Below are 27,111 nucleotides of genomic sequence, written 5' to 3'. Positions count from 1 at the left end.
GGAACGAGATGAGTCGGAATGAGCCGGGATGGAACCGGGATGAGCCGGGATGGAACAGGTATAGAACCGGGGTGGAACCGGAATGGGACCGAACCGGGATGGAACGAGATGAGCCGGGATGGAACCAGGATGGAAGTTGCCAAGTTGCCCGGGAGCGACCCCCCCCTCCCCTGGGAACAGCCCCTTCTCCCTCGGGAACATTCCCTTCTCCCCCGGGATCGCCCCCCGCCGCCGCCCAGCTGGGAACGGGCAGCAGCCCCGGGGGGGCTTTCCCGGTACAGACCCCGCCGGGGATCCCTGTGCCCTCGGCGGAGCACCCGGCCCTCCATCCCATCCTCTCCATCCCATCCTCTCCATCCCATCCTCTCCATCCCATCCCATCCCATCCCATCGCATCCCATCGCATCCCATCCCCTCCCATCCCATCTCCTGCATCGCCTCCATCCCATCCCATCCCATCCCATCCCATCCCCTCGCCCCCCGGTACCCCCCGGTGCCCCCGGTACCCCCGGTACCTGCCGCCCGCGGCGCCGGGAGCCACGTGCCCGCCCCGCTCCTCCCGCAGCCCCGCCCGACGGCACCGGGGGGGAACGGGGGGGGGGGGGGCGGGACGAGATTTTTTTTTTGGGGGGGGGGGGGGGGTCGGGGCGTGTGTGTGCAAAGGGGGTCGGGAGGGTCCAGGAATGTGTGTGCAAAGGAATGCGGGGGGGTTTCGAAGGGTGTGTGTGTAAGGGTTGCGGGGGGGTGCCGGGGCTGAGTGTGCAAGGGAGGCAGGAGTGAGTGTGCAAGGGGAGCTTTGGGGGCTCAAATAATGCGTGTGCAAAGGATGCGGGGGATTCCGGGGGCTGAACGTGAGAGGGATGCAGGGGTGAGCGGGAAAGGGGTGCAGAGAGTGAGTGTGCAAAGGGTTGGGGGATACGAGTGCGAAAGGGGTCTGGGGGGGGCCATGTGTGTGAGGAGGGGCGTAGGTGTGTGCAAGGGGGGTGCTGGGTGTGTGTGTGTGGCCCTGTGTGTGTGCAAGGGGTGGGGGATATGAGTGTGGAAGGGGCCTGGGGATGAGTGTGGAAGGGGTGATGTGTGTGCTGAGCTCGGGGGGTGCATGAGCAGGAGGTGGATGTGTGCAAGAGGGGTGCTGGGTGTGCAAGGGGGGTGCTGGGTGTGTGTTGGGGGTGCTGTGTGTGCAAGCGGGGTGCTGGCTGGGTGTGCAAGGGGGGTGCTGGGTGTGTGTTGGGGGTGCTGGCTGTGCAAGAGGGGTGCAGGGTGTACAGATCGGGGGGTGCACAGGGTTGTGTGTGTCAATGCACAGGGGGGCTGCGTGTTTGCGGGGTGCAGGGGGTCCTCACGTGTGCAAGGGAGGCTGTGGGGTGTGCAGATTGGGGGGGGGGTGCGAGGGATGCGTGTGTCAGTGCACAGGGGCTCAGGTGTGTGCATAGGGGGATGCATGTGTGCATTGGCGGGGACGCGTGTGCCAGGCTCGGCGTGTGCACACAGGGCTGGGTGTGCAAAGGGAGAGTGTGCACGGGCAGGTGTGTGTGCAGGGGGCACGTATGCACCGGGCAATGCGTGCTTCCAGCACAGGCGTGTGCATGCGCGACTGTCTTGTGTGCGTGCATGTGAGGGCATGCACGTGTGTGCTCTGCGCACGCGTGTGCACACTCTGGACATGCACACGCACGCCACGCACGGGGGTGTGCATGCTCAGTTTGTGTGACTGCATGTCGGGGGGTGCATGGTCTGTGTGTGCATGCGTGTGCAGGCTCAGTGCGTGTGTTTGCATGGCTGTGCATGGCTGTGCATGCGTCTGCATGGGTGTGCAAGGGTGTGCATGCTCAGTGTGTGTTTGCATGGCTGTGCATGGGTGTGCATGTGTCTGCATGGGTGTGCAGGCTCAGTGCATGTGTCTGTGTGTGTCTGCATGGGTGTGCATGGGTGTGCATGCTCAGTGCATGTGTCTGCGTGTGTCTGCATGGGTGTGCATGCTCAGTGCATGTGTCTGCGTGGGTCTGCATGGGTCTGCATGGGTGTGCATGCTCAGTGCATGTGTCTGCATGTGTCTGCATGGGTGTGCATGGGTGTGCATGCTCAGTGCATGTGTCTCTGTGTGTCTGCATGGGTGTGCAGGCTCAGTGCATGTGTTTGCATGGGTGTGCAAGGGTGTGCATGCTCAGTGCGTGTGTTTGCATGGCTGTGCATGGGTGTGCATGCTCAGTGTGTGTCTGCCTGCGTGTGCAGGCTCAGTGCATGTGTTTGCATGGGTGCACAAGCTCAGCGCACATGCGTGTGCACACTCAGTGTACATGTGTGCATGCGTGTGCGTGCTGCACGCGCTCCCGCGCTGGCCGGGGGGGGGTCAGGCGGTGGCGATGCTCCCCCCATGCAATCCTGGTGGATAATTTATGGGCCCGTGGGGGCCGCGCGCCGCGCTCGCTCCGGCGGGCGACGATCGATCCGCGGGGCTGCGGGATGGATTTATGGCCGCGGGATGCGGGGATCGATGCATTTCTCCCCCCCCCCCCCCAAACCCCGCAATGTTTGTGCAACAAATTACGGCGCCACAGCATCGCCCGCATGCAGCCTCGGGGATGAAGATGGGGGCGATGCCACCTCTGGGGGTACCAGAAGCCCCCCCCCAACCCCGACCATGCGTGTGTGTGTGTGTGCAGCGCGCGTGCAAACGCAGCATGCGGAGCCGCGCACACGTGTGGACGTGCATGCACTGAGCATGCAGAGAGCATGCATACCCATGCACACATATACGCTGAGCGTGCACACCTATGCACACGCATGCATAGAGCGTGCACAGAGCATGCACACGCATGCACAGAGCGTGCACAGAGCATGCACAGAGCATGCACACCCATGCACACGCATGCACAGAGCATGCACACACATGCACACCCATGCACATGCATGCACACGCATGCACACCCATGCACAGAGCATGCACACGCATGCACAGAGCATGCACACACATGTACACCCATGCACATGCATGCACACGCATGCACACCCATGCACAGAGCATGCACACACATGCACACCCATGTACACCCATGCACATGCATGCACACGCATGCACACCCATGCACAGAGCATGCACACGCATGTACACCCATGTACACCCGCGCACACCCATGCACACGCATGCACACGCATGCACTGAGCCTAATGAGCAGCAACAGAGGATTAATTAGCCAGGCTGCTGGGGAAGCCCGGCTGCTAATTAGCGGGCTCGAGGGAGGAGGGGGAGCGCGGGGGGGGGGGGGGGGTGTGTGCACGGAGGTGGGGGTCCGGGCTCTGGGGGGGCGGGGGGAAGGGCTGGGGGGGCAGCTGCAAAGGTCAGGCCCGGCGGATGGGGGGGGGTGGGGGGGCGGGCAGGGCCGCATCCTGCCCTCGGCTCTTCGGAGAGGGCGGCAGCGGCTGAGATGGGGACATCCCAGGCTCTCCTGGTGCTGAGCCGTGCCTCAGTTTCCCCATCCGGGCTGCTCTCGGTGTCCCCAAGCAGGAGCTGGGGTGGTGCTGGGGGTCCAGTAGGACCTGGAGTGGTTCTGGGGGTCCAGTAGGACCTGGAGTGGTGCTGGGGGTCCAGTAGGAGCTGGGGTGGTGCATGGCCCCCAGCACCCATGCATGGTCCCTGGTGCCCGGGGGCCGTCGCTCCCCCCCGCTGCATGCGGGGCTGCATGCAGGGTTGCATGTGAGCTGCATGCGAGCTGCGTGTGAGCTGCATGTGAGCTGCGTGTGAGCTGCGTGTGAGCTGCGTGTGAGCTGCGTGTTGTCGGCGGCCGCGTGTGCCGCGAGGGAGCGGTGCACAAATGAATATCGATGGTTGGGTGCGTGCAGCCAAAGCGCCTTCGCAATAAACCGGAGCGGCCGGAATTGCATCGCGATTGTCCTTGAGTGGTGACAATAAAACAGCCGCCGGGGCTGGGGGGGCGCGAACCCCATCCCGCTGGGGACCCCGAAACTCATCCCGCTGGGGACCCCGAACCCAATCCCGCTGGGGACCCCAAAACCCATCCCGCTGGGGACCCCAAAACCAATCCCGCTGGGGACCCCAAACCCCAATCCCGCTGGGGACCCCAAACTCCATCCCGCTGGGGACCCCAAAACCCATCCCACTGGGGACCCCAAAACCAATCCCGCTGGGGACCCCAAACCCCAATCCCGCTGGGGACCCCAAACTCCATCCCGCTGGGGACCCCAAAACCCATCCCACTGGGGACCCCAAAACCAATCCCGCTGGGGACCCCAAACCCCAATCCCGCTGGGGACCCCGAAACCAATCCTGCTGGGGACCCCGAACTCCATCCCGCTGGGGACCCCGAACCCCATCCCGCTGGGGACCCTGGTGTGGGACGTGTCAGGATGGAGCCCGGGCCACCCCCGAATAGGTTTGGGGGGGGGAATGTTGGGGGGTGTTGAGGTACCCCCCGACAGTGCTTGTGGGGTGGCAGAAGTGGACAAAGTGGGCGTTAGGGGGGTCACGACCACGGCCCCCCTTTGGGCACCAGCGCCAGCCCAGGCACCCCCAAACCGGGACCCCACGGAGCCCCCCACCCCAAATGAACCCCCCACCTTTCAATGAGCCCCAACATCCCTAATGAACCCCAACCGCCCTAATGAGCCCCCCACACCGAATGAGCCCCCCACCCCAAATGAACCCCCCACCCCAAATGAACCCCCCATCTTTCAATGAGCCCCCACCCCTAATGAGCCCTCAGACCCTCAATGAACCCCCAGCCCCAATGAGTCTCCGACCCCCCAATAAACCCCAACCCCCAAGGACCGCCCCCTGACCCTGAGTGAACCTTCCTTGGGTGCCCCCAATATTGGGGTCCCTCCGTGGGGTACCAGGGATCCCTTATACCACAGCGGTGGGTCTGGAGGTTCCTTGGGTGCCCCCAATATTGGGGTGCCCCTGTGGGGTTCCAGGGCCCCCCTATGCCATAGTGGTGGTTCTGGAGGTTCCTTGGGTGCCCCCAATATTGGGGTCCCTCTGTGGGGTACCAGGGCCCCCCTATGCCATAGCGGTGGCTCTGGAGGTTCCTTGGGTGCCCTCAATATTGGGGTCCCTCTGTGGGGTACCAGGGATCCCTTATGCCATAGCGGTGTGTCTGGGGGTTCCTTGGGTACCCCCACTATTGGGGTGCCCCTGTGGGGTTCCAGCCCCCCCCGTGCGGTGTCGGCGAGTCTGGGGGCTCATTCTGGATTCTCCTCATGGCCCCCGGAGCCGAGCGCTGACAAATAGACATTTAAATCAGACAATTAGCCGGGCCGCGCCGCTGACATTTGTAATGTATTAATGTGCATCTCCGGCCGAGGGGCCCCCCCGAACCCCCCCTTTGGAGCTCGTGGGGGAGCGGCCGCTGCGTTGGCAGTGATGGACGAGGCCGTGGGGACCCCCGGCCTTTCGCTCCTATTAATTACCGGCAAAGTGACACACGCGTCGCACGCCTTCCAGCGCCCCTAAGGGCAACGCACACGCGTGTGGTACCCCACACCCCCCTGGCTGCCCCCCAACTCTGTGCCCCACACGTACCTGTGCTGCACCCACACTTGCACACGCGTTACCCCCACCCTGTGCACACCCACTGTGTACAGCCCCCCCCCCCCCCCCGCTGCTGCCCTGAGGCTCAATGGGGACCCCCATTTCCATGATTTAGGGGTACAGCCCCCCCCTTCCCATGATTTGGGGGTGCAGCCCCCCCTATTCCCTGCTTCCTAGGGCTGGATGCTGCCCCAGCCCTCCCTTTCCAGGATTTTGGGGTGCAGCCCACCCCCATGATGCACACGCGCGTGTTACCCCCACCCCACACCCACCCGTCTGCCCCCCAACTCCCTGCCCCACACGTACCTGTGCTGCACCCGCACTTGCACACGCGTGTTACCCCCACCCTGTACCCCTATATCATGGAAAGGGGGGGCTGGGGGTCCCCATTGAACCTCAGGGCAGCAGTGGGGGGGGCTGTACCCCTAAATCATGGAAATGGGGCTCCCCATTGAGCCTCAGGGCAGCAGTGGGGGCGGCTGTACCCCTAAATCATGGAAAGGGGGGTCTGGGGGTCCCCATTGAGCCTCAGGGCAGTAGCGGGGGGGGGGGCTGTACCCCTAAATCATGGAAAGGGGGGGCTGGGGGTCCCCATTGAGCCTCAGGGCAGTAGCGGGGGGGGGGGGCTGTACCCCTAAATCATGGAAATGGGGGTCCCCATTGAGCCTCAGGGCAGCAGCGGGGGGGGGCTGTACCCCTAAATCATGGAAAGGGGGGGCTGGGGGTCCCCATTGAGCCTCAGGGCAGCAGCGGGGGGGGCTGTACCCCTAAATCATGGAAAGGGGGGTCTGGGGGTCCCCATTGAGCCTCAGGGCAGCAGCGGGGGGGGCGGCTGTACCCCTAAATCATGGAAAGGGGGGTACCCATTGAGCCTCAGGGCAGCAGCGGGGGGGGGGCTGTACCCCTAAATCATGGAAAGGGGGGTCTGGGGGTCCCCATTGAACCTCAGGGCAGCAGCGGGGGGGGGGTGTTGCACCCCCAAATCCCATCCATGTGCCCCATTTGGGGTTGCAGACCTGAGGAGGGGGGGTCACAGCCCGCCCCTCCCCTTCTCAGGGTGGGGGTGTGGGGGTTCGTTAATTATAAATGAGCCCAAATTACGGGCGCAGATCCTTAATCACTGCAAACACAGTGAGCAAACAGGGCCTGAGCAGCAGTTTGGGGGGGGGGGCTGCAAAAAGGGGGGGTCACAGCCCCCCAATAGCCCCTACCCCCCACCCAGCCCCCCCCACCTTCCCCAGGATGGATGTTTGGGGCTGGGGGGGGTGCAGATGTGGGGTGCCCTGTGCCCCCCCCCCCCCCGAGGCCCATGGCCACACCGATGCCCTTTGCCCGTTGGGGTGTGGGGGGGCAAAGTCGGGAGGAGGGGGGGGGCGGGGGGGGGGGGGCAGGTGGCAGCGGCAGCGCCGTAGGGAGACGGGGGTCAGGGGGACCTCGGGAGGGGACGGGGGTTCTGAGGGGGCTCACGGGGTGCTGGGGGGGGCTCGGGGGAGGCTCATGGGGTGCTGGGGGGGCTCTGTGGGGGCTCAGGTGGTGCTGGGGGGGCTCATGGGGTGCTGGGGGGGTTCAGGGGGCTCACGGGGTGCTGGGGGGGCTCATGGGGTGCTGGGGGGGTTCAGGGGGCTCACAGGGTGCTGGGGGGGCTCTTCGGGGGCTCATGGGGTGCTGGGGGGACTCATGGGGTGCTGGGGGTCTCAGGGGGCTCACGGGGTGCTGGGGGGGCTCAGGGGGCTCACAGGGTGCTGGGGGGGCTCTTCGGGGTCTCTTGGGTGGCTCATGGGGTGCTGGGGGGCTCTGTGAGGGCTCACGGAGTGCTGGGGGGCTCATGGGGTGCTGGGGGGGTTCTGGGGGGGATTCAAGGGGTGCTGAGGGGGCTCAGGGGGTGCTGAGGGGGCTCGGGGGGTCTCACGGGGTGCTGAGGGGGCTCTGGGTGTTCTGAGGGGGCTCTGGGGGGCTCATGGGCTGCTGAGGAGGCCCTGGGGGGACTCAGGGGGTGCTGGGGGTGCTCAGGGAACTCTGGGGGGGTCTCATGGAGTTCTGGGTGGGGATGTGGAATCCTGGGGGGGCTCAGGGGGTCTTGGAGGTCTCTAGGGGGGGGGAATGTTTGATCCTGGGGGGGCTCAGGGGGTCTCTGGGGGCTCTGGGGGGGGATGTTGGATCCTGGGGGGGCTCTGGGGGTCTCGGGGGTCTCTGGGGGGGAATGTTGGATCCTGGGGGGGCTCGGGGGGGATGTTGGATCCTGGGGGGGGCTCAGGGGGTCTCAGGGGTCTCTGGGGGGGGATGTTGGATCCTGGGGGGGCTCAGGGGGTGTCTGGGGGCTCTGGGTGGGGATGTTGGATCCTGGGGGGGCTTTGGGGGTCTCTGGGTGGGGATGTTGGATCCTGGGGGGCTCTGGGGGTCTCGGAGGGCTCTGGGTGGGGATGTTGGATCCTGGGGGATTCAGGGGACTATGAGGAGTCTCATGGGGTGCTGGGTGGGAATGTTGGATCCTGGGGGGGCTCTGGGGGTCTTTGGGGGGGGATGATGGATCCTGGAGGGGCTCAGGGGGTCTTTGAGGGGGATGATGGATCCTGGGGGGGCTCTGGGGGTCTCAGGGGTCTCTGGGTGGGAATGTTGGATCCTGGGGGGACTCTGGGGGTCTCTGGGGTCTCTGGGGGGGGGATGTTGGATCCTGGGGAGTCTCAGGGGGTCTCTGGGGGGGATGATGTTGGATCCTGGGGGGCTCGAGGGGGGGGGTGTCCCCTTGACACGGGGGTCCCTGACCGCGCCGTCCACCCCGCAGGGCGCCGGATGCCAGGGCGGTGACCCCCCACCCCCCCCCATCCCCCCTCCTCGCCGTCAGCGCCGCTCCGCCGCCCGCCATGGCCAAGCGGCTCCTGGTGGCCTACGGGCTGTGGGCTCTGGGGGGGCCGCTGGGGCTCCACCATCTCTACTTGGGCCGCGACAGCCACGCGCTGCTCTGGCTGCTGACGCTCGGCGGCTTCGGTGGCGGTTGGCTCTGGGACGCGTGGCACCTCCCGCGTTGGGTGGCCGACGCCAACGGGGCCTCCGGGGAACGCGGGGGCACCGCGCCGGCCCTGAGCGCCGTACGCGCCGCGGGGCAGGTGGCGGTGGGGATGTATTTCGGGTTGATGGCGGCCTTGGCGCTGCCGTGGGTGCCGGCGTTGGTGGCGCAGCCCCTTGCCGTGGGCTTGGGGGTGTTGTTGGTGTCCTCGGTGGGCGACCAGACGGCGGAGGCACCCAGCGTCCTGGCCGCGGCCTTCCTCACTTCCGCCATCTTCCAGGGTCGGGTGTTGGCGGTGCTGCCCGCCAGCGTGGCCGCCAGCATCGCTGCCCAGCGGCACCGGCGCTACAAGCGCCGCCGGACACCGCAACCGCGGCTGGCAGCTCGGCTTTACCACCTGGGGCTGGCGTGCCTGGCCTTCGGCGCCCCGCTGGTCTACCGCGGGCTCAGCGGTGCTGCCGGGGTGCTGGGCGCCTTGCTGGCCGTGTCCCGTGCTGCCACCGAGCTCTTGTTTCTACCTTTCGGCACCATCCGGCTCCTGGCAGAGTTTCTGGGCGTCACTGCGGCGCCGGAGAGTGGCACCGGCTTCAAAGCCAGCGGCTGGAGCGAGCGGCAGCGCTGGGCCTACGAGGTGCAGGATGCGGCCATGGGGACCCAGGGATGCGGCAATCCCGCCGTGGGAGGGATGCTGCGGCGTGGGGGGCTGTGGCGTTGGCTGCTCCCATGCTTTTTTTCAGGGGACAAAGCCCCTTTTTGGGGTCCCCTCCGGCTGCTGAGGGAACCCACAGCCCCGAGGAGGCTCAGCAGGGTCATCATCTCCTCTGTGCCCTCTTGTCGCCAGGTCCTGGGCATCCCGGCTGGCTCGTCCGCCGAGGATGTGCACCGGAGCTACCGGGAGCTGGTGAAGGTTTGGCATCCAGACCACAACCGGCAGCGGGCGGAGGAAGCCGAGAAGCGCTTCATCGAGCTGCAAGAGGCCTACGCGGAGCTGGTGGGAGCCAGGAGGGCGGCAGGGGCGGCGTGAGAGCCGCTCTGGGGGAAGACAGCGGCCATGGGGGAGAGCGGCTATGGGTCAAGAGTGGCCATAGGGAGGAGGGCAGCCGTGGGGCAACACCGCCCATCACAGGGAGGGCTCTGGGATTTGTAAACACAAGGTTTCGCTCTTGCTTTTACGGTCGCTCCACCACTCGTTGTGTTGCGGAGGGGTGGATGGCGCGGAGAGCAATGGCGTGTTGCAGGTAATGCATTGCAACAGGTCTCTAAAACAATGCATGGGGGCTTTGTGAGTCATTGCACGGCGATCTGTGCACAGCCTGCAGAGCTGCAGCCCCGCTGCACCCCCCCTCCGCCCAGGACAGGGGAGGCGCTCAGGCCGCAGCGGGGTCTCGAACACGCGTACATGCGATCTCAGCGTCCCCACCGCCCCTCGCTTCGGCCGTTCCCGGAGGCGCTCGGGTATTTCCGCCACAGGGCGGTGTCCCTCGGCAGTTTCCGTCCACGTTCGGCACCCTCCGGCCCGCCCCTCGCGAGGGGGCGTGGTCTCAGCAGCGCCACCTTCGATTGGCGGTTGGCTGCGAGGGGGCGTGGCTTACTCAGCCGCGTCCGTTACGCCGCTTCGCCATTGGCTGGACTCCCGTCGCCGCGCTCTGCAATCTCATTGGGCGCAAGCTCTTGTCCCCGCCCCCAGAGTCGCATCTGATTGGCTGATAGCTAAGGGGCGGGCCAAGCGGGGCCCTCTGAGCCCTCTGATTGGCTGCAATGCCCGGGGGCTGCGAGGCGCCATTGGCTGCCGAGCGGATAGCGCGTTCCCATTGGATGGCGCCCCCAGACCCCGCCCCCCCGCCCGGGGCTTCGCTGCGACCTGAGGTGGGGGGCGGCACCGGGGCCCAGCGGGACCTGAACTGGAGCCAGGGCTGGTGAGCGGGGGGGGCTCGATTGGGAAGGGGGCGGTGAGGGGGCTTTGTGAGGAGGAGGCTGAAAGGCCTCGTGAGGGCGGTGGGGGGGTCTTGTGTGGGGAAAGGGGGGGCTGCGAGGCCTTGGGGTGGGCGTCAAGAGGGGCCTTGGCGGGGGTTGAAGGGCCTTGAGAGGGGTCTTGTGTGGGGAGGGGGGTCTTTTGAGGAGGGGGAGGGCGAGAGGCCTTGTGAGGGGAGGGGGGCCTGAGAAGCCTTGAGGTGGGGGTCAGAAGCGGTCTAGTGAGGGGGGGAGGGTCTTGTCTGGGGAGGGGGGGGACTGAGGGCTCTTGGGGTGGGAGTCAAGAGGGGCCCTTGGGGGGAAGAACCCTCTGTGAGGAGGAGGAGGTGGGGAGGATGGGGGGGCTTGTGAGGAGGGGGCTGAGCGGCCTCGTGAGGAATGGAGGGTCTTGGGGGGGGGTGAGGGGCCTTGTATGGGGAAGGCAGTGTGAGGGGTCTTGTGTGGGGAGGGGCTGTCGGGAGGGCTTGTGAGGAGGGGGCTGAGAGTCCTTGTGAGGGGTGGGAGGGTCTTGTGTGGGGAGGAGGGGCTGAGGGGTCTTGGGGTTGTGGGTCAAGAGGGGCCCTTGGGGGGGTTGGACCTGTGAGGAAGGGGAGGGTGAGGGGTCTTGTATGGGGAGGGGGGAGGCTGAGAAGCCTTGGGGTGGGGATCAAGAGGGGCCTTGTGAGGACAGGGTGGGAGGGCTGAAGGGCCTTGAGAGGGGGCTGAGAGTGCCTTGAGGAGAGGGCTGAAAGGCCTTGCGGTGCGTGAGGGGGGTCTTGTGCGGGGAGGGGGTCAGGAGGGGCTTTGTGGGAGAGGGGGGAGTCGGGGAAGCCTTGCGATGGATGGAGGGGGCGGGTTTGTGAGAAATGGAGGGGTCAAGAAGGGCCTTATGGGGGAGCTGTGAGGCCTTGTGTGGGGAGGGGGGGCTTGTGAGGGACCGGGGGGGTGGCTGTGAGGAGGAGGGGCTTGTGAGGGACCTGGGGGGGGGGGCTTGTGAGGAGGGGGCCGAGGGGCCTCGTGTGGGAAGGGGGAGTCTTTTGAGGAGGGAGAGGATGAGGGGCCTTGTGAGGGGTCTTATGTGGGGAGTGGGGCTGAGGGGTCTTGGGGTGGGGATCAAGAGGGGCCCTTGGGGAGGGTTTTCTGTGAGGTGGGGGAGGTCTTGGGCGGGGGGGGGGCTGAAGGGCCTTGTTGGGGGAAAGGGGGAGATCAGGAGGGGCCTTGTGAGGGTTGGAGGGTCTTCTGTGAGGAGAGGGGAGGGCTGAGGGGCCTTAGCAGTGGGGGGCTGTCAGGAGGGGCCCCTATGTGGGGAGGAGTCGCTGAGGGGACTGGGGGGGGTCAGGAGGGGCTCTTATATTGAGAGGAGGAACTGAGGGGCCTTGTGAGGGGTGGGGGATCAGGAAGAGCCTTCTGGGGGGTATGTGAGGCCTTGTGAGGGGTCTTGTGTTGGGAAGGGGGGTCAGGAGAAGCCTGGGGGAAGAGTGGGGGGGCTGAGAACCTTGGGGTGGGGGTCAGAAGGGGCCTTGTGAGGGGTGGGGGGGGTCAGGAGAAGCCATGTGAGGGGGGGCTGCAAGGCCTTCTGGAGGTTGCTGTGTGGTGAGGGAGGTTCGGGGTGGGGGTCCTTGTGCGGGGGAGGCTTCTGTGGGGAGGAGGGGATCTGGGGGGTCTTGTGAGGAGTGGGGGGTGTGTGAGAGGCCTTGTGAAGGGTCTTATGTGAGGAGGGGGGGTTCAGGGGTTCCTTATGAAGTGTGTGGGGGCTGAGGAGCATTGTGAGGGGTGGGGATGAGGGGTCTTGGAGGGGGAGTCATGAAGGGCTGTATGAAAAGTGGAGGGGTCAGGAGGGGGGGCCTTGTGATGGGGGGCTCTGAGGGGCCTTGTGAGTGGAAGGGGGTCAGGACCCCCTTGTGAGGGGCCTTGTGTGGGGAGGGGGGGTCAAGACTGGCTTTTTGGGGGGAAAGGAGGGCTGAGGGGCTTTGGGGTGGGGGTCGGGGAGCTTGTGAGGGGAAGAGGGGCTCTGTGGAGGAGGCATTTGAGGGGCATCTGTGGGGAAATGGGGGGCGGGAGGGGTGCTGTGTGGGGTCGGGGGTGCTGTGTGCTGGAGGGAGGAACAGTGGTTTGGGAGGGAAGGGTGACAGCGAGGGGGCCTGTGGGCAGGCCTGGGTGCCCCCTTCCCACCATGCCAGCCTGGCCGTGGGTCAGGATGGAGGGCAGGGGCTTGGGGGTCCCAGGGGAGGCCACAGAGGGGGTTTCAGGGTGGGCTGGGGCAGTGGGGGGGTTCTCGTGGAGTGTGGGGAGTGGGGCAGCCCAGGATGAGTCAGGGCCGGGCTCTGGGCGTGGGGTCAGGAACGTTAATCCATTATTTATGCCACAGTCGGTACACGTACGCAGCCCAGTGCGCTTCCTCCTGCTGTCCTTCCTCCCTCTGCCGCACTCCTCTCAACCCAACCCATCCCATAAATCCCAGGGGTCAGAATCTTCTCCTGGTACACTCGGAGATCTCGCTCTGTGGCCTTTAGGTATTACCGTAACACAAATAATTAACTAACGAGGGTGGTGAAAACCAAGCTGAGCTGCGAGGAGGGAGCTTAACACCCCCACCCCTTATCCACTCGGGTTTTTTTTTTTCCAGGAGAGAGCGAGGAGGTGGCTTCCACCGCCTGCTCCCTTCCCTCTTCCCCCATCGAGCTCGTTGGGGCCGCTCTGGTTTTCTGATCCCGAGAGAGCAGAAGGAGGCGTTTATGTATCCGCAGAGGGAGCTGTTGCAGAGAAGTTGGGCAGCCTGGTTCCCTGTGCGCCCTACTCCGCGGTTCCATGGGAAGGAAGGGGAAGGATAGGGTTTAGCTTGGTTTGGAAAGGGGAGAAAATCCTGTCAGGGATGTGGGATTCCTTTCCGAGGGTGCCTTAATGGTTGTACTCGTGGTCCGATTGATCCTCTCTTGCCATCAGAGGAGTCTCGGTTGCCCAAACGGAAACAAATGCTTCCTTGCGGAGTCATGGTTCATTGATAGGAGGTAAACTCGGACAGAAAATTCCAGCCAACCGCCTGCGGGATTGGCCATCGTGTCCCACCGGAGCCTGGTAGCCATTTTCATCCCTTTGAGCCGCTTGTGGCTGCGTTTCCCGCTGGATGCTTCCATCGGAAAGCTCTGGCTGCTGCATCTCTCTGGAGGTGTTTGAGGTTCTTGAGGCCCTGGCAGCTGCCGCGGGAGGGTGTGGGGTGTTTTGCCGTGTTGTCCGTCTCCGAGACCGTAGGATTCTCCAGCAGGGTTTGCTCACCCAAGCCCCATTTTGCCGTCCGGCTGGAACACAACCCTGAATCCAGGAGACCTGGGGACCTGGAGGAGGTCGAGTAGAGCAGAAAGGGAAGTGGGCATTGTTTTTTTGGTGCGAGAGCTCTGGAAAGTGAGCATGGAAAACAATGTCCGACTGGGAATCCTGGTCCATCCGACCGGGAATCCCAGACCACAACCCCTCCTGAAGGACACACAGCCTGGTGGTCGGCTTTTTGATCCTGTTTGAGTGTTTGTGCACCCTCTGGGAAGGGTTTGGAGCATCCTCGGGGGGGGTTGTGCCCTCTGGAATAGGCAGATTTACCGCTCTGCACTGCAAACCCTCCCAATTAGCGTCTCGGAGGCGGATGTTTGAGAATAGCTGATGCCCGGTCGTGCTCTGCATAATGCGCTTGGCGAAGGAACAATAAATGCCTGGATTTAAGCGGAATATAGACAGCTAATTATCCTGGAGGTTAAACGTTCCCTTTGGTCCCCAGGGAATCCTGAACCCTCGCAAACTCCCAGAGCAATATTAAGAAATGGTTTCCTAAATCCTAAAATCATTCTTTGTGTTGTCCAGTTTTCCAATCCATCATCCAGTGCTGTGGAAGGATACGTCCAGGACAGGGAGAGCCAGAGCTCTGTGGAGGCTGGGGTTTGGCTGGGGACACTGGTGTTAGCGCTGTGCTCAGAGGGGCAAAGGGGCTGCGTTCCTTCCCCGTGTGCTCCAGCTGAGCTGTTGTTGGTTGGAAGGAGCTCCTGGAAGCCAAGGGGCTCGATCGGAGGGGAAAAAGAAAGGGAAAAATCGGTTATGGTGTGGCTTGTGCTGTGCTTGTCTCTTTCCTTACGGATGCACTGTAACAAAGCTGCCAGCCTGATGTTCCCGGGGCTGTTTTGAGGGCAAAAAAGGTGGTTGCGGGAGCAGAAATGGCTGCGGAGTGTGGGGTGAACGTGCTTGTTCAGCTCTCCTGTGGCTTCACAGGGATTTGCCCAAAACCCCCAAGTCCAGGATTTTAGCGCTGTGTAAAATCTCCAGGGATTCAATGGAGACCTGGGAAAAACCAGGCTGGCAACGCCTGGTGAAGTCAATGGGAACGTCGAGGCGTTCCTGGGCGCTGTGGGTGATGAAACCAGCTCCTCCAGGCTGCGCTCCACGAGAGGCAGAGGGAATTCTGGAGTTCCCACTGTAATTGTGGCCTTTTTGGTTTTTTTTCATTAGGATGTGCTATAAAATTGAGTTAATTCCCTTCTTGCGTGAGTGCATTGTGGAGGGAAATCCAGCATTGTGGGAAATCACCCGGCACCTCAGAGGTACCGGAGTCTTGGAAAATGGATTTTTGTTTGGGAATGATTCCAAATGGGACCATTGATCCTGCTGAAACGCTGGTGTGTGTGCTCAGAGATGACTCTTACGTGCTTGATCAACACGATTAAAATAGCCTGCTAAGGGAGTACTTAACTCCAGAGCCAATTAGCCAGATGCTGCCGAACAGCAGGAATTGCGCTCCGGCTCCGGGACAGCCCACCCAGCCTGGGCTTCCAGAACCCTAGGAAAAACCCTCCCAAGAAGGAGGTTTAGTTCTCTTGAACCCCATGTTTCTCAACCCAAGCGTCTTCTGTAGACTAATTACAACATCCAGACACATTTCTCCCTGTTTATATCCTCTCCCCCTTCAAACAGTGAGCTGTCGAGCTCCGAAAGTTTGCTGGAATTGCCTGTCTAGACGGAGCAGGAATAGCCCAGCGTGCTGGCATGCAGCGGGATTTGGGAGCCGTTCCTTTTTTAATTCCCTGTCTATAGACTTCTGAATGTTTTATCCCTTTATGAATTGTTTGGAACATGCCAATATTTGGGCATTTAACAATCCCGTGTGTTCCCAGGGTGATTTGGGAGCGGTTTGTAGCACCGCCGGCTCCGGGAAGGCTCCAGTTGCTCCCATGGAAGCAGCAGGATCTGGGTTTCTGCGGGCTGTGCTGCTACAGCGGCGATATTTTATTGTAATCCTGCAGGTAGATCCCTCGACGTTTCCCGATGGATGTTTCCCTGTTTCCATAGACACATCCGAGCGCTCTGCGAGCCGTATATTGCCCTTAATCCGAAGGCGCTCCCCGCCAGTAACGAGTTTATTTGAACCCGCATTAACCTTTGCTATTTTACCAGCCTTGACATTTCCACTTGGGTTTTAAAGCCGCTCGTGTGTTTTACAGCCCCTGGCGCTGCTCTGCGCGAGGCTCTCGGCTGATGGCCCTGCTGGAATTCCCAGACACGGAGTCGCAGGCAGGGCTCGCGGCAGCCTGGACCCCGATTCCGACCCAAGCCGGGGCTGCCTGGCCCTGGATTCTTACCGGGGGGCTGGAATGAAACATTCATTGCGCCGTTGCCATTTATACCCTCAGATACCAGCAGGGTTTGGTTTCCACTCTGTTATTTTATTCCTTTTGTGCTTAGAATTTTCTTACCAAGCAGACGTTCAGAACCTGCCGTTGTCTGTTTTCCCCCCTCAAGACTTAATTACTCTTTATTTTACCCCTCTGAAGTGGGTAAAACTGTATTTTTGGGCAATAAGATGCAGTGTTTTTCAGGCTTTTTGAGATTTCCCAATAACTTCTATCCTGGCAGCTTTAGTTTTTCACAGCGTGTTCCCAAACTCTTGGAATGAGCTGTTCTGGTGTGATTTGCTTTCTGGGGATGCTGACGTGTTCTTTTGTTCCTTGGATTAAGTTTGAGACAACTTGAGAGAGCGCAGGTAAAGCCCCCTCAAGCACAATATTACTGGCAGTGCCAGTGTCTTTCCTTCTCCCTCCGGATTAAAGCATCCTTGTCTTTATTTATAAATGGGAGTATAAAGCCGGCTCTAAAGCGCAATTGTGAGTTTGATTTTAAAACCCTGAACCATAGAGACCCGGGCGTTCAGCTCCGGGATCACAGGTCAGCTCCTGAGCCCTTTCCATCACTGCAACCCAGCGTTACCGGCACCGCGGGAGGTGCTGGACGCTCCCCAAGCTGGATGGTTACGCTGCCCGCCGCACTTTTCCTGGTAGCGGACACGGAGCAGGCTGGCAGGGAAGTGACACTGGGGTGTAATCGCACGAACCGCAGCACTTTGGCCGGCGGAGCTCCGTCCTCAGCCTGCCCGCAGCCTCTCTGTGCTGCTCACATCCGATATCGCAGCCTCATCCGCCGCTAAACTCTCCAGCTCCTGTGTTTCTGAGCAGAGTTTCACATGCCAGGGTTTGTGTGAGGTGGGATTTAGTGCCTGGAGGTATCACGAGGAATGAAGGCGTTGGATTCGGAGCACTGAGGGGCAGAGTTTGCAACCAGCTCTTGGTCCAGGACGCTGCTTGCAGGTAAAATCTCTTTTGCGCAGTGCTTTTGGGGCAGGCAGTGAGCGTTGGCTCTTGGATTGAGGCTGCGAGGAGCACAGGCTAGGAATGAGTTTGGAGCTCCTGCCGAGCTGAAAACCGAGAACCTTAATGATAGGAAACGTCTGTTTAAATCAGAGCAGGCTGGTCAGGAGCCTGTGAATGGACACAGGGGCAGCGTCGCCGTGCATTCCTCACCCTTGTGAACCAGATCTCTGAAAACAACCCCAACTGGGGTGGATGGGGCTGAACTTCTCGTTATTTTGGGAGCAGATTTGGTGCGTGTTTCTCAGAGCCAGCATTCCATTTCCAGGAGTGTTTGGGCTTTTCTAAAATTCACGAGGGCTCTTGCTGTTTATGGAAACATTTTGCCTCTTGGTTACCTGCATTTTATGCGTGAAAATGGGGTTTCTTCTGTTTGCCCCACTCTGTTTTGAGGTTTTATGCAGCGGGCAGGTCCTCCCTTGAGGCTCCGCAGCTCAGAGAGGTTTCCATTGTTTCCCTACCTTGCATATCCTGCTGTTCTTTGTTTAACCTGTCATCGTGCTTGACGTGGTGCTCGCTGGCTCCTAAAAGCAGGAGCAGGGAGCTCAAGGGAAAAGCCACGTATACAGTGCCACGCGGAGCTGGAGTGAGCGCTGACAATGGGTGCGTTTGGGTGCTGGCAGCAGCCTGGGCTCTGCCTCCCTGGGACACATTAACACACAGAGATCCGGGAGCCACCACGCTGGGCCCCACGCTGTCATCTGCTCTGTCCGTCGGCTCCTGCGTCTGTAAATGTTTGTGTAAATAGTTTTATGCCAGATTCTGACCCTCCCTGCACCCTGAAGTGACGGTGCCTTAAGGCAGCTTTGCATTAAACCCATTCAAACCACACCACGTCGTTGGGATCTTGTTCCTTTATATTTAATGCTGCTTTTTTACTGGCTAGTTGTTTCACCGCGCCTCTAAACACAACACAAAGTGTACTTTTAAAAAGCAGGAGCCAGACGACTCTGGCAAGTAATTCTCTTATTCCCCTCCTTCTTTTTTCCCCTCTCTTTTTTCCAGACCCTGAAGATCGACACCAGTGACTGCGCTCGGGCTTTGTGACAAGAAGCTGCTTTTGGGCGGCAGGAGCTGCAGCGTTGTGCCGGCTGTCAGCAGATTACTGACAACTTCAGACCCCGCTTGCCCTTGCAGCTGGGATTTTGCCATCCCGATCCAGATCTCTGCTGCTTCCCAGACTGATACGACGCTGGGTGTGAATTGCAACTACCGGCTGCATTGCGCAGGGGTGAGGACTCTTTATTCCCCTCTCCCGTACAGCCGGACATCAGACCAAACGCGCTGAGATGTCTAGAAAGCAGAATACAAAAGGTAAGGTGTATCTGTACGTGATGCAATCAAACAGCACTGTGGATTCCAAAGTTAGCAATTAGAGAAGGGGTTAATTGCTCTTGGCATGCTCCTTTCACTGCTGCTGATGTCACTTGACAGCTCATTGTCACTCTGCGGGTGACAGGGTGTAACCTGCTGGGATTTGTGGCATTTTGAGCAGCACTCAGCTGTCCTGCCGGACAGTTTTGATTCCACGAGGGCCCGTGTGATGTTAACACCGCATTGCTGTCACAGTCAGACAGCAGGAGAGAGGAACAGTGGCCACAAGCTGAAGAGCTGGGGACCCAACCCGTTTTATTGAACTGGTGCACAGCTTCCCCTCGCTGCGTATGGCCCAGGTGGGTTTGGGTGATATTTGGGCCTGGAACTCTCTTTCCCAAAGCCTTATTCCCAGGCAGCCCTTGTCCAGCCCTGGGGTGCCCCTTGTCTGCCCTCAAAGTGCCTGGAGGTTGCCTCCTTCTCGGGGCAAGCACCTGCCTTGGACTTGCTTGTGCTGCCTATGGCAACCACTTGCCAGGAATCCAGTTAAGGAACCAGCCATGGAATTGTGCTGGGATCGCTCAGCTTAGGCCCTCCTCTCCCAGGATTGTGACCCCAACCAGACTGATTTAAAGCTTCTCCCCTCGAGGCAGGCACAGAGGGCACGGAGCAAGTTTGCAGGGAGCTTTTCCCTTGCTTTGTTTCCAAACACATGGGCTGCTTTTCCTTTTCCTGCCATCGCATGTTAAGTGGGAAAGCTGTGTTGGCGTCAGGCACCTGGTTTCAGCACAGGATCTCATTTGTCGCCTGTGAAACATTAATTCCAAAGCGTGCGTGCACTGGGGCGAGGGTTACGGTTTTCTCTTTATTTGAACCGACTCCTAATTAATAATTTAAGGCGAATGGATTTGACAATTCATGTCCTCTACCTCAGGAGAAGCTTTTGTTCTCTGTAGATGATATTTTCCGAGCAGCTTTGGCATGGAAACGGTTTCTACCTGAGGAGCCTGGTGTCCTCTGACAGCCAGACCCATGCAGGATCCACAGCAATTAGTGGCAGTTATGGAAATGTCTGAATAGGATCATTTCGGAGTGATTTTTTTAAAGATCTGCATTTCTATCTGTGCTCTTGGGAGCCTCAGTCCAAGCCATTAAGAAATGGACTTCTCTCTCATGCTGGAAACGGAGCCCAGTGGTCGCTGTGAGAGAAAAACACACCGTTAGACAGCAGAGGAGAATTAATGGGGCTGGGGAGGGGACAGCGGGGGGAGAACGTGGGAAGCTGTTACTGTGAGGGAGCTCAGGGATCTGGCAGATCCCCAGCTGAACAAGGAAGCTGTCGCGACTGTCGCTCGTGGGGTTGTTTGGCAGAGGGTGCCGCAGGGAGAGCCCACTGGGAAGTGCCGGTGAGCACTGGGTTCCTAAGGAAAAGTAAAGAGGTCCTGGACATCAATATCGGACACCGAGCGGGAATGCAGAGCAGCATTAATTCCTCTGCCAGCAGGGATGTAACGTCCGCCTAGCTTTGTTCCACAAGCCGATGGCCTGGGCCACGTCGGCACTGGAGACATGAGGGAAGGGGGGAGCTAAAGCTGCAGCCTCCTAGCTGTGCCCTCGTCTCTTTGGGCTGTGATTGAATTCTCAATTACCGTTTTTCTGCTACTCTGGAATATTAATGAGGTCACCAAACGATTTCTAGTGCTCTGTGAAGGCGCGTGCCTCGGCCAGGTAAGGGACGGCTCCTCGGTTCTTCTTTCCAAAAGCAAAACCTGGCCCCTCCACAGCGAACAAAGGGCTGGGAGAGGGAACGAGGCCGACCTGGTTTGAATAATGCAGCAGGTTGGAAACCAACCCAGAAGCCCACTTGTTTTTTTTTGGAGGTGCGTGGATCCGAGTGAGCGCCGGAGCTCTCCAGAAGGGCATTTTTAAGTCTTATGCAAAGTCTGGGCACAGAACTGTGCTCTGCTCCTGAATGAGACTGGTGGTAAATAACCCAGCACTTGGAGCCACGCAGAGGAGAAACCAGCTCCATCTGCAAACCAGTCGTGTCATCATCCCCCTTCAGAGCCCGAACACGTGCGGCCACGTGTTGGTCATTGAATCAAGAATCATGAAGTGCTTTGGGTTGGAAGGGGCCTCAAAGCCCATCCAGTCCCACCCCTGCCACGGGCAGGGACACCTCCCGCTGGATCAGGGAGCTCCGAGCCCCATCCAACCTGGCCTGGAACCCCTCCAGGGATGGGGCAGCCCCCACTGCTCTGGGCAACCTGGGCCAGGGCCTCCCCACCCTCACGGGAAAATATGTCTCCCTAAGATCTCATCTCAATCTCCCCTCTTTCAGCTCAAAACCATTCCCCCTCGTCTTCTCCCTGCGCTCCCTCATCAAGAGCTTTCCTGGAGCCCCTTTCAGCACTGGAAGCTGCTCTAGGGTCTCCTCAGAGCCTTCTCTTCTCCTGGCTGAACATCCTTGACACTCTCAGCCTGGCCTCGTACGGGAGGTGCTGTCAAGGTTACGCTGTGTGGCTCGTTGCAGCTTGATGATATTCTATAAGGCATCATTTGGAAATCCAATGGAAAGGTGGTCCTGGTGGTCTGGTAGTTCTGGTTTGCTGCTCTCTGGAGCGGTACAGGATTCTTGGTGGTGTTCTTCCCCCGACACGACGTGTGAGCGCTCTCTCACATTTCCGATTCAATTAATTGATTGAAGTGAAAGCAGCCACCAGGCTTGGGAATCCCTGGTGACCCCAGGATACAAAGCAATTGCATCAATCTTGTTCCCATCGGGCATCAGCTGTGGTTTTAGGCGTGCCAGATTCCTGAATAAAGCAGCACTCTGGTTCCTCCTCATCTGGATACATCGAGGAGCCATCTCAGCAGATGGAAAACTGAATTCCTGTGTGGGACAGGCACTGGAAAGGGAGGGCTTTGGCTGCAAAAAGGGAAGCAGCAGGGAGTCTGCGCCCCAGAGCCTTTCCAAAAACCCCACGTGTGGGACAAATTTCATTTGAAGTTCATACTTTGTTTAACGATGCATCCGTCCAGCAGCACATCTTGCTCTGCAGGAGCTGGGCTTTCCCAGACGGAATGGTGGTGAGCTCTTTGTGCAGACCGCATCCGGAGAACTGCTGGTAGAGCCGGTAAACCTGGAGATTGTGGAGTCGCTGTGCCAGGCAGCGCTTGCTGCGGGTTGTGTGAAAACGCACAAAGGTGGAAATCCAATGCATCTTCTGAAACTGATAAATCCAGTCCCAGCTCGTGAGTGAGCTCCGGTGCAGAACGAGGATGCAGGTGATGTCAGGAATTTGTGGGAGCTTCTGCTGTGTGGCCGCTGAGGGCAATGCTCTGGGAAGGTGTGGGTTTGGTTTCAGCTTTAGTGTGTCAGTGGAAATTTGTTGGGAAGGGGGAGGCACAGGCCTGGGGGTTAAGTTGCCTGAATGGCACTGCTGGGCTCCGTTGCCTTCGCCCTGCTGGAAGCTCATTGGGATTTCAGGGCTTCATAGCTTGTGCAGCCAACGCGGAGGCAGAACTGGGGCTGTGACCGTGGCTGGGAAGTGGCAGCACGCCCGTAGGCTGGACCTGGCTGGTGACACCGTGGGGCAATTGGGGCTGCGCAGGCCTGTGTCCGAATGCGTCCCTGCCCGTGTGCCAACCCCAACTCCTTTGGGTCTGGCAGAAGCACCTGGTGTTAGCGATGTAACTGGTTGATTTGCAAGCAGTTAAGTTTTATTCCATATTTAGTGTCTTTATTTTTCCACTCTTCCAAGCCCTGAAGTGACTCTGGCCATACAGCAGGAAGGGTTTAGTCGCAGATAGGCATGGTTGGACTCGATGATCTAAGAGGTCTTTTCCAACCTTGTGATTCTATGATTCTGTCATGCTGAGGGGCCTGCGTTGATGCGAGGGCTCACCCTTCTGCTCCCTTCTGACTTCTGCTGGGAATCGGATGGCTGGAAGGTTTAATTTGCTCACCTCGGAGTGAATTTCTCCTGTCGTGAGTCCGTTCCTGTGAGGGTGGGGAGGCCCTGGCCCAGGTTGCCCAGAGCAGTGGGGGCTGCCCCATCCCTGGAGGGGTTCCAGGCTGGGTTGGATGGGGTTTGGAGCCCCTGATCCAGTGGGAGGTGTCCCTGTCCATGGCAGGGGGTTGGAACTGGATGGGCTTTGAGGCCCCTTCCAACCCAACCCATTCCAGGATTCTAAGCAGCTCAGAGCAGCGTCCTGACAAGTCCTCCCTAAGACCAAGTGCAAATGGAGATGTGGGAAAGGGATGGGATTGAGTAACTGTGAATGTGCTGCATGGGGGAGCTGAACTCCATCTTCCCTGGCACCTGGGCCCTCGGTGGCTGCTTGGTGATGAGGATTTTGATAAAAGATTGCGAATTCTTATCAGTGATGGGAGCCTGAAAGCCATTTACAAGATTGAGGGCTCGAAAGTTGGTAACTGGAACTTGTGTGAGCTTGGGAAACTTGAGAAAATCTCGCTCGTGGGGCTGAAACAGGCAAAGGCAGTGCAGGGGAGAATTCACCTGCTCAGCTGTAGCCGTAATAAGAGGCTGACCTTTCCATCATGCTCACAGTCCTGTCACCGGGTGTGGAGGCATCGTGGTTTAAATGCTACATCAATGTCTGGGAGCCGCGGAAGTCAATCGTGTGTTTCCAAACCACGTACGAGTTATTTAGAGGAGGCGAGGGGAAGAACATGAATCAGCAGCTCGGGATATCAGCTGAGCCCCACAGAGCGCCCTGGCCTGTCCTTACCCCACAGCAGCTTTGCAGAGCTGGTGTCGTGTGCATCTCTGACTCTCTGAGGGCTGGAGGACATGAAAATGCTCTTCTGGGAACCGTGCCGAAGGTGCTGTGCATGTCTGGGAATTCTCTGGGCCAGGGTGGTGCAGAACTGGGATGTTTGGAGCCTCTCAGGTCTGACCTCTGCCTCTGCCGGGGGATGTGTGTGCTTGCCAGGACCAAATGTGGCTAAAATGCTGGTTTGGAGTGTGTTCTGCCATAGCAAAACACATCCAGGAGCAGCTTTATCCCTTATCCTTAGCAAACCTGAAACTTAGCCTGCTCAGACCCTTGGCAGGAAAACCCAGGGCGAATTTGTGACACCAAGGAACGGTCGGGCCTGCAGATTTATGTGACCTTTGCTCGTGGCGGGGAGCGAACCCGTCGGTGATGGCTGTCTCCGTTATGGGTCTCTTTTGGAACATATCAGCATTACCTTGGAGATTATGGCTGGCAGGGAACACAACCTGCTGGCTCTTCAAAGCCATCCATCAGTCTGCTTGCCATTTGTATCTGCTGGTGGAGGAGTTGTTCACCACCACTGGAAGGCTCGGCAGTTCTCTTAACTCTTTGTTGCTGGGCTCAGTAAAAGGTGAATATGGGAATGGTGGCACAGTCTGGCCTGGTCTGCGTCCACGATCTTCTGTTTCGCAGTGTTTCAGGTTTTAGATGTGTGGGTTTGATGCATGGTTGGTTGGTTTAAACCAGCCTGGAGTCAGTTGGCTTCGTGAGCTTGGGGGGAGCGTTGGCAAACCTGATTCAGCTGGGGTTACCCGGCTAAATGGACCCTGGTGCGTAACAAGGCTGGGATATCACCCAGATTCCTAGTGGTCCCCTGCCAGCCGGGTGGCAGAATCGGCCAGCAGACACTGTGCGTCTGTGGGATGTAAATGTTCTCCTTGGCACGGGAATGGTGCGGCGCTGACCTCTTGCTTCATCTCTCTGCCACCGTCTCCCGGTTGCTCAGAGCGCTTCCCTCTCCTCTGTCTCTGCAGATCCATCTGGATTTATTTTTGATGTGCAGTCCAACACCGTGATGGCCCAAGGAGGAACCTTTGAAAACATGAAGGAGAAGGTAAATGTGTCTTCTGAGGCTTTAACTCGCCGTGTGCTGCGGAGATGCTGCTGAGCGCTACGTCTTCATCTCCTTTCCGAGATGAAGGATGCTTCTGTCCAGGAGCAAACTGCGGCTCTGTCAAAGGCAAAATTTGATCCAGGCTAAATTGTCCTGGCACATTAAAGTTCAATGAGGAATTCATCGGTCACTGCTTTCAGAAGGGTGGCTGAGGGCTCCGTGTGGGACACAGTGAATGGTTTACGCATTTCCCTGTTTACTTCTCTCCAGATCAGCGCCGTGCGTGCAATAGTCCCCAATAGGAGCAACAACGAGATCGTCCTCGTGCTGCAGCATTTTGACAACTGCGTGGACAAAACGGTCCAGGCGTTTATGGAAGGTAACGGCGGGTGGTTTTCTGGTGGGGCTTTGGCTTCCTGACAGGGCTTTGGGTTCCTGACACAGATGTGCCGTGTTTATGTGCAGAAAAGGCTGCGTGTGGCAAGAACACCAGGGAGCAGAAGCCCACGTAGCTTCTCAGTGCATCCAAGTCCAGGCTCTGTCCACAAAGACAACCAACAGATGATTCGCTTCCCAAGTTTTCATTGGTTAACCAGGGGTCAGGGCAGAGATAAAGATTCAATGGCTTCCTAGATAAGGAGGTTCGGAACTCTGTTACAGAAACTCTTGTTCATGTGTACGAAACAGCAATGCCTTCAGCACCAATGGCCGCTGTTTGTACTTTGCAACCTGGCTCACAAACCTCCTCTTGGTTCTGGCTGGCGTGCTGCAGGAGATGGATCTTCTGACCTTGCAAAAACCGGCTGCTGCTGGTGACAGTGCCTGTCGCTTTGCAGCTCTGATTTCCATGCTGGCCATCACTGCCAGCCGCGCTTTGCCTCGGGCCTGCGGAAGGTGTGACAGCTTCTCCTCAAACTGCAGGCATCCTGACACGGTCCCTGTCTCTGGGGAGGGAAGGCCGGCAGATATCTGACCTGAGCACAACCTTTGAGCTCGGAACATGCGCCAGGTTCCTAAACCTTGGTGTGACAGAGCCAAAAAGGAGATATTTTCCCCTGGGAAGAGGTGGCACTCTAGGGTGAGGGAGTGTCTTGTGTTCCCAAAGCAGAAACGAAACCGATCCTTTTATTATGTCAACCAAGAAAGCTGAAAGGGAGTGTCAGAGGTGGGTCCAGATACGGAGGTGCTCCAGGTGACTGAGAAAGAATTGGGGTGGGTGCTGTGTCCACCACTCATTGCTGCATTTCATTGCAGGCAACGCCAGTGAAGTGCTGAAAGAATGGACTGTGACTGGCAAAAAAAAGGTAACGTGTTTTCAATATGCTTTGCTAAGGCATTTATCTCTTTACAGTGAGGATTGAGACGACAAGGAACGGTTGGCATTCCTCAGGGTTTAAAGAGGAAAGAGAAACCAGAGACCAGACGAGTAGCTTGGTGTGAGCGGAGCTAATCGCTGGGTTATCAGGTGCCTCGCTGCTCAGGGCAGAGATTTACACGGTACCTTCAGTAGAACTTGTAAACATCATCGTCTGCCACGTTTACATCTGATTTGATTGTCAGACGCATCGCGTCAGATGTGGCATCTGAAAAAAAAGGGGTCTGGACTTGGTGTCTCTGCAGTCGCTTTTGTTCCACTGACCCTGTGCAGGACCCCTAATCCACACACAGCCTCGCGCTGAAGTAAATCTCTATCAGGCCCATTTATTTCCACAGAGCTCCGTAATTCACTCTGCAGAGACTCGCGCTGTTCCATTTGTCATCCGTAACCTTTGGAGCCGAACAGTTGCGGTTTATGCTGAGCTCTGTGGAAATAGATTTCTTTGTCACACACAAGCTTTCTGTAGTGGTTTGCCTGGTTCTCTGCTCAGACCTCAGCGAAAGGGTTAAATAAAGATGTGCAAAGTTTCAGCACTTGATATTCTAACGTCTAAATCCACCAGGACCAGAGTAAAATCATAATTATTCAACAGGACTCCTTTGAATACGTGAAAAGCACTAACGTGAACTGGAGAGGGAACGATGTGATTGACTGGCCCTGTGCTGGAAAATGAGGGAAGTTCTGTCGGAGTGAGATCTGTCAGCACCCTGGGAGCCGCTCCGCACCAGGGAGCAGCCCTGGCCGCAACCCGGCTGGCGCTGTGGGTCACAGCCACAACCTCTCCCTGTTTCCCAGTCTAACCAGTGCGTTGCTGTTGTGGGCACACAGAGAGAATAAATTCATGCCTCGTTAATACCACCGTATCTGTTCTCATTGTTGAACAAATCCCTCCTCCCATTAATGGGATCAGCAGCCAGACTGGCTGGAAAAGTGTTTAATTCCATACTTTCAGCCAGTGAGTGTCAGCTTCATTTTTCCCTTCAGGAATTAAGCTGATTGTTTTTTTTCCCCTTTGTGGTGCGGATGCCTAATCCTTAGAACAAGAAGAAGAAAACTAAACCGAAACCGCAAGCCGAATCGAGCCCTGGCCTCCCGGACCCCAGTAAATTGGTGTCCACTGAAGAGGAGCAGGCGGCAAACTCAGAGAAGGGTGGAATGAACGGTTTCCATGTCAACGGCTGCGCCCACGACACAGAGTCTGTGGACTCGCTCAGCGAAGGTTTGGATGCACTTTCAATTGATGCCCGGGAGCTGGAGGATTGCGAGTCTGCGGTGCCGGACATGCCTGATAGAACAGGTTAGTCTGTGTGAAGTGGCGCAGGAGACGGGCAGCGGGTGTTTAAAAAGCAGAGGAGCTGCCTCCCGCTGTTCTGTCTCCCTTCT

General features: G+C 59.1%; 2 protein-coding genes across 5 annotated transcripts in view; both read left to right on the top strand.

The window, feature by feature from the left end:
* The first annotated feature begins 8,330 nt into the window (after positions 1-8,330).
* DNAJC22 (DnaJ heat shock protein family (Hsp40) member C22) lies at positions 8,331-10,206 on the top strand. The gene is made up of 2 exons (XM_054051389.1): positions 8,331-9,183; positions 9,394-10,206. Exons 1-2 carry the CDS (start codon positions 8,410-8,412, stop codon positions 9,574-9,576), a joined length of 957 nt encoding a protein of 318 aa, XP_053907364.1. The 5' UTR covers positions 8,331-8,409; the 3' UTR covers positions 9,577-10,206.
* A 148-nt stretch (positions 10,207-10,354) lies between these two features.
* The window catches only part of SPATS2 (spermatogenesis associated serine rich 2), a 28,507-nt gene continuing 11,750 nt past the window's right edge, over positions 10,355-27,111 (top strand). For 2 of the 4 annotated variants that reach the window (XM_054051382.1, XM_054051379.1), the window contains exons 1-6: positions 10,355-10,468; positions 18,185-18,493; positions 24,271-24,350; positions 24,621-24,729; positions 25,605-25,654; positions 26,767-27,025. In XM_054051382.1, the coding sequence (XP_053907357.1) occupies positions 18,469-18,493; positions 24,271-24,350; positions 24,621-24,729; positions 25,605-25,654; positions 26,767-27,025 (523 nt within the window). In that variant the 5' untranslated portion in view covers positions 10,355-10,468; positions 18,185-18,468. Of the gene's footprint in view, positions 10,469-12,869; positions 13,016-13,083; positions 17,120-18,184; positions 18,494-24,270; positions 24,351-24,620; positions 24,730-25,604; positions 25,655-26,766; positions 27,026-27,111 lie in introns of those variants that run through there. The other 2 variants (XM_054051381.1, XM_054051380.1) reach the window with 2 other exon arrangements.

This window comes from Cuculus canorus, chromosome 29 (genome assembly GCF_017976375.1).
Source record: "Cuculus canorus isolate bCucCan1 chromosome 29, bCucCan1.pri, whole genome shotgun sequence".
NCBI classification, from domain to species: domain Eukaryota; kingdom Metazoa; phylum Chordata; class Aves; order Cuculiformes; family Cuculidae; genus Cuculus; species Cuculus canorus.
The sequence above is the reverse complement of the archived record's forward strand: the minus strand, read 5'-3'. Positions and strand labels throughout refer to the sequence as shown.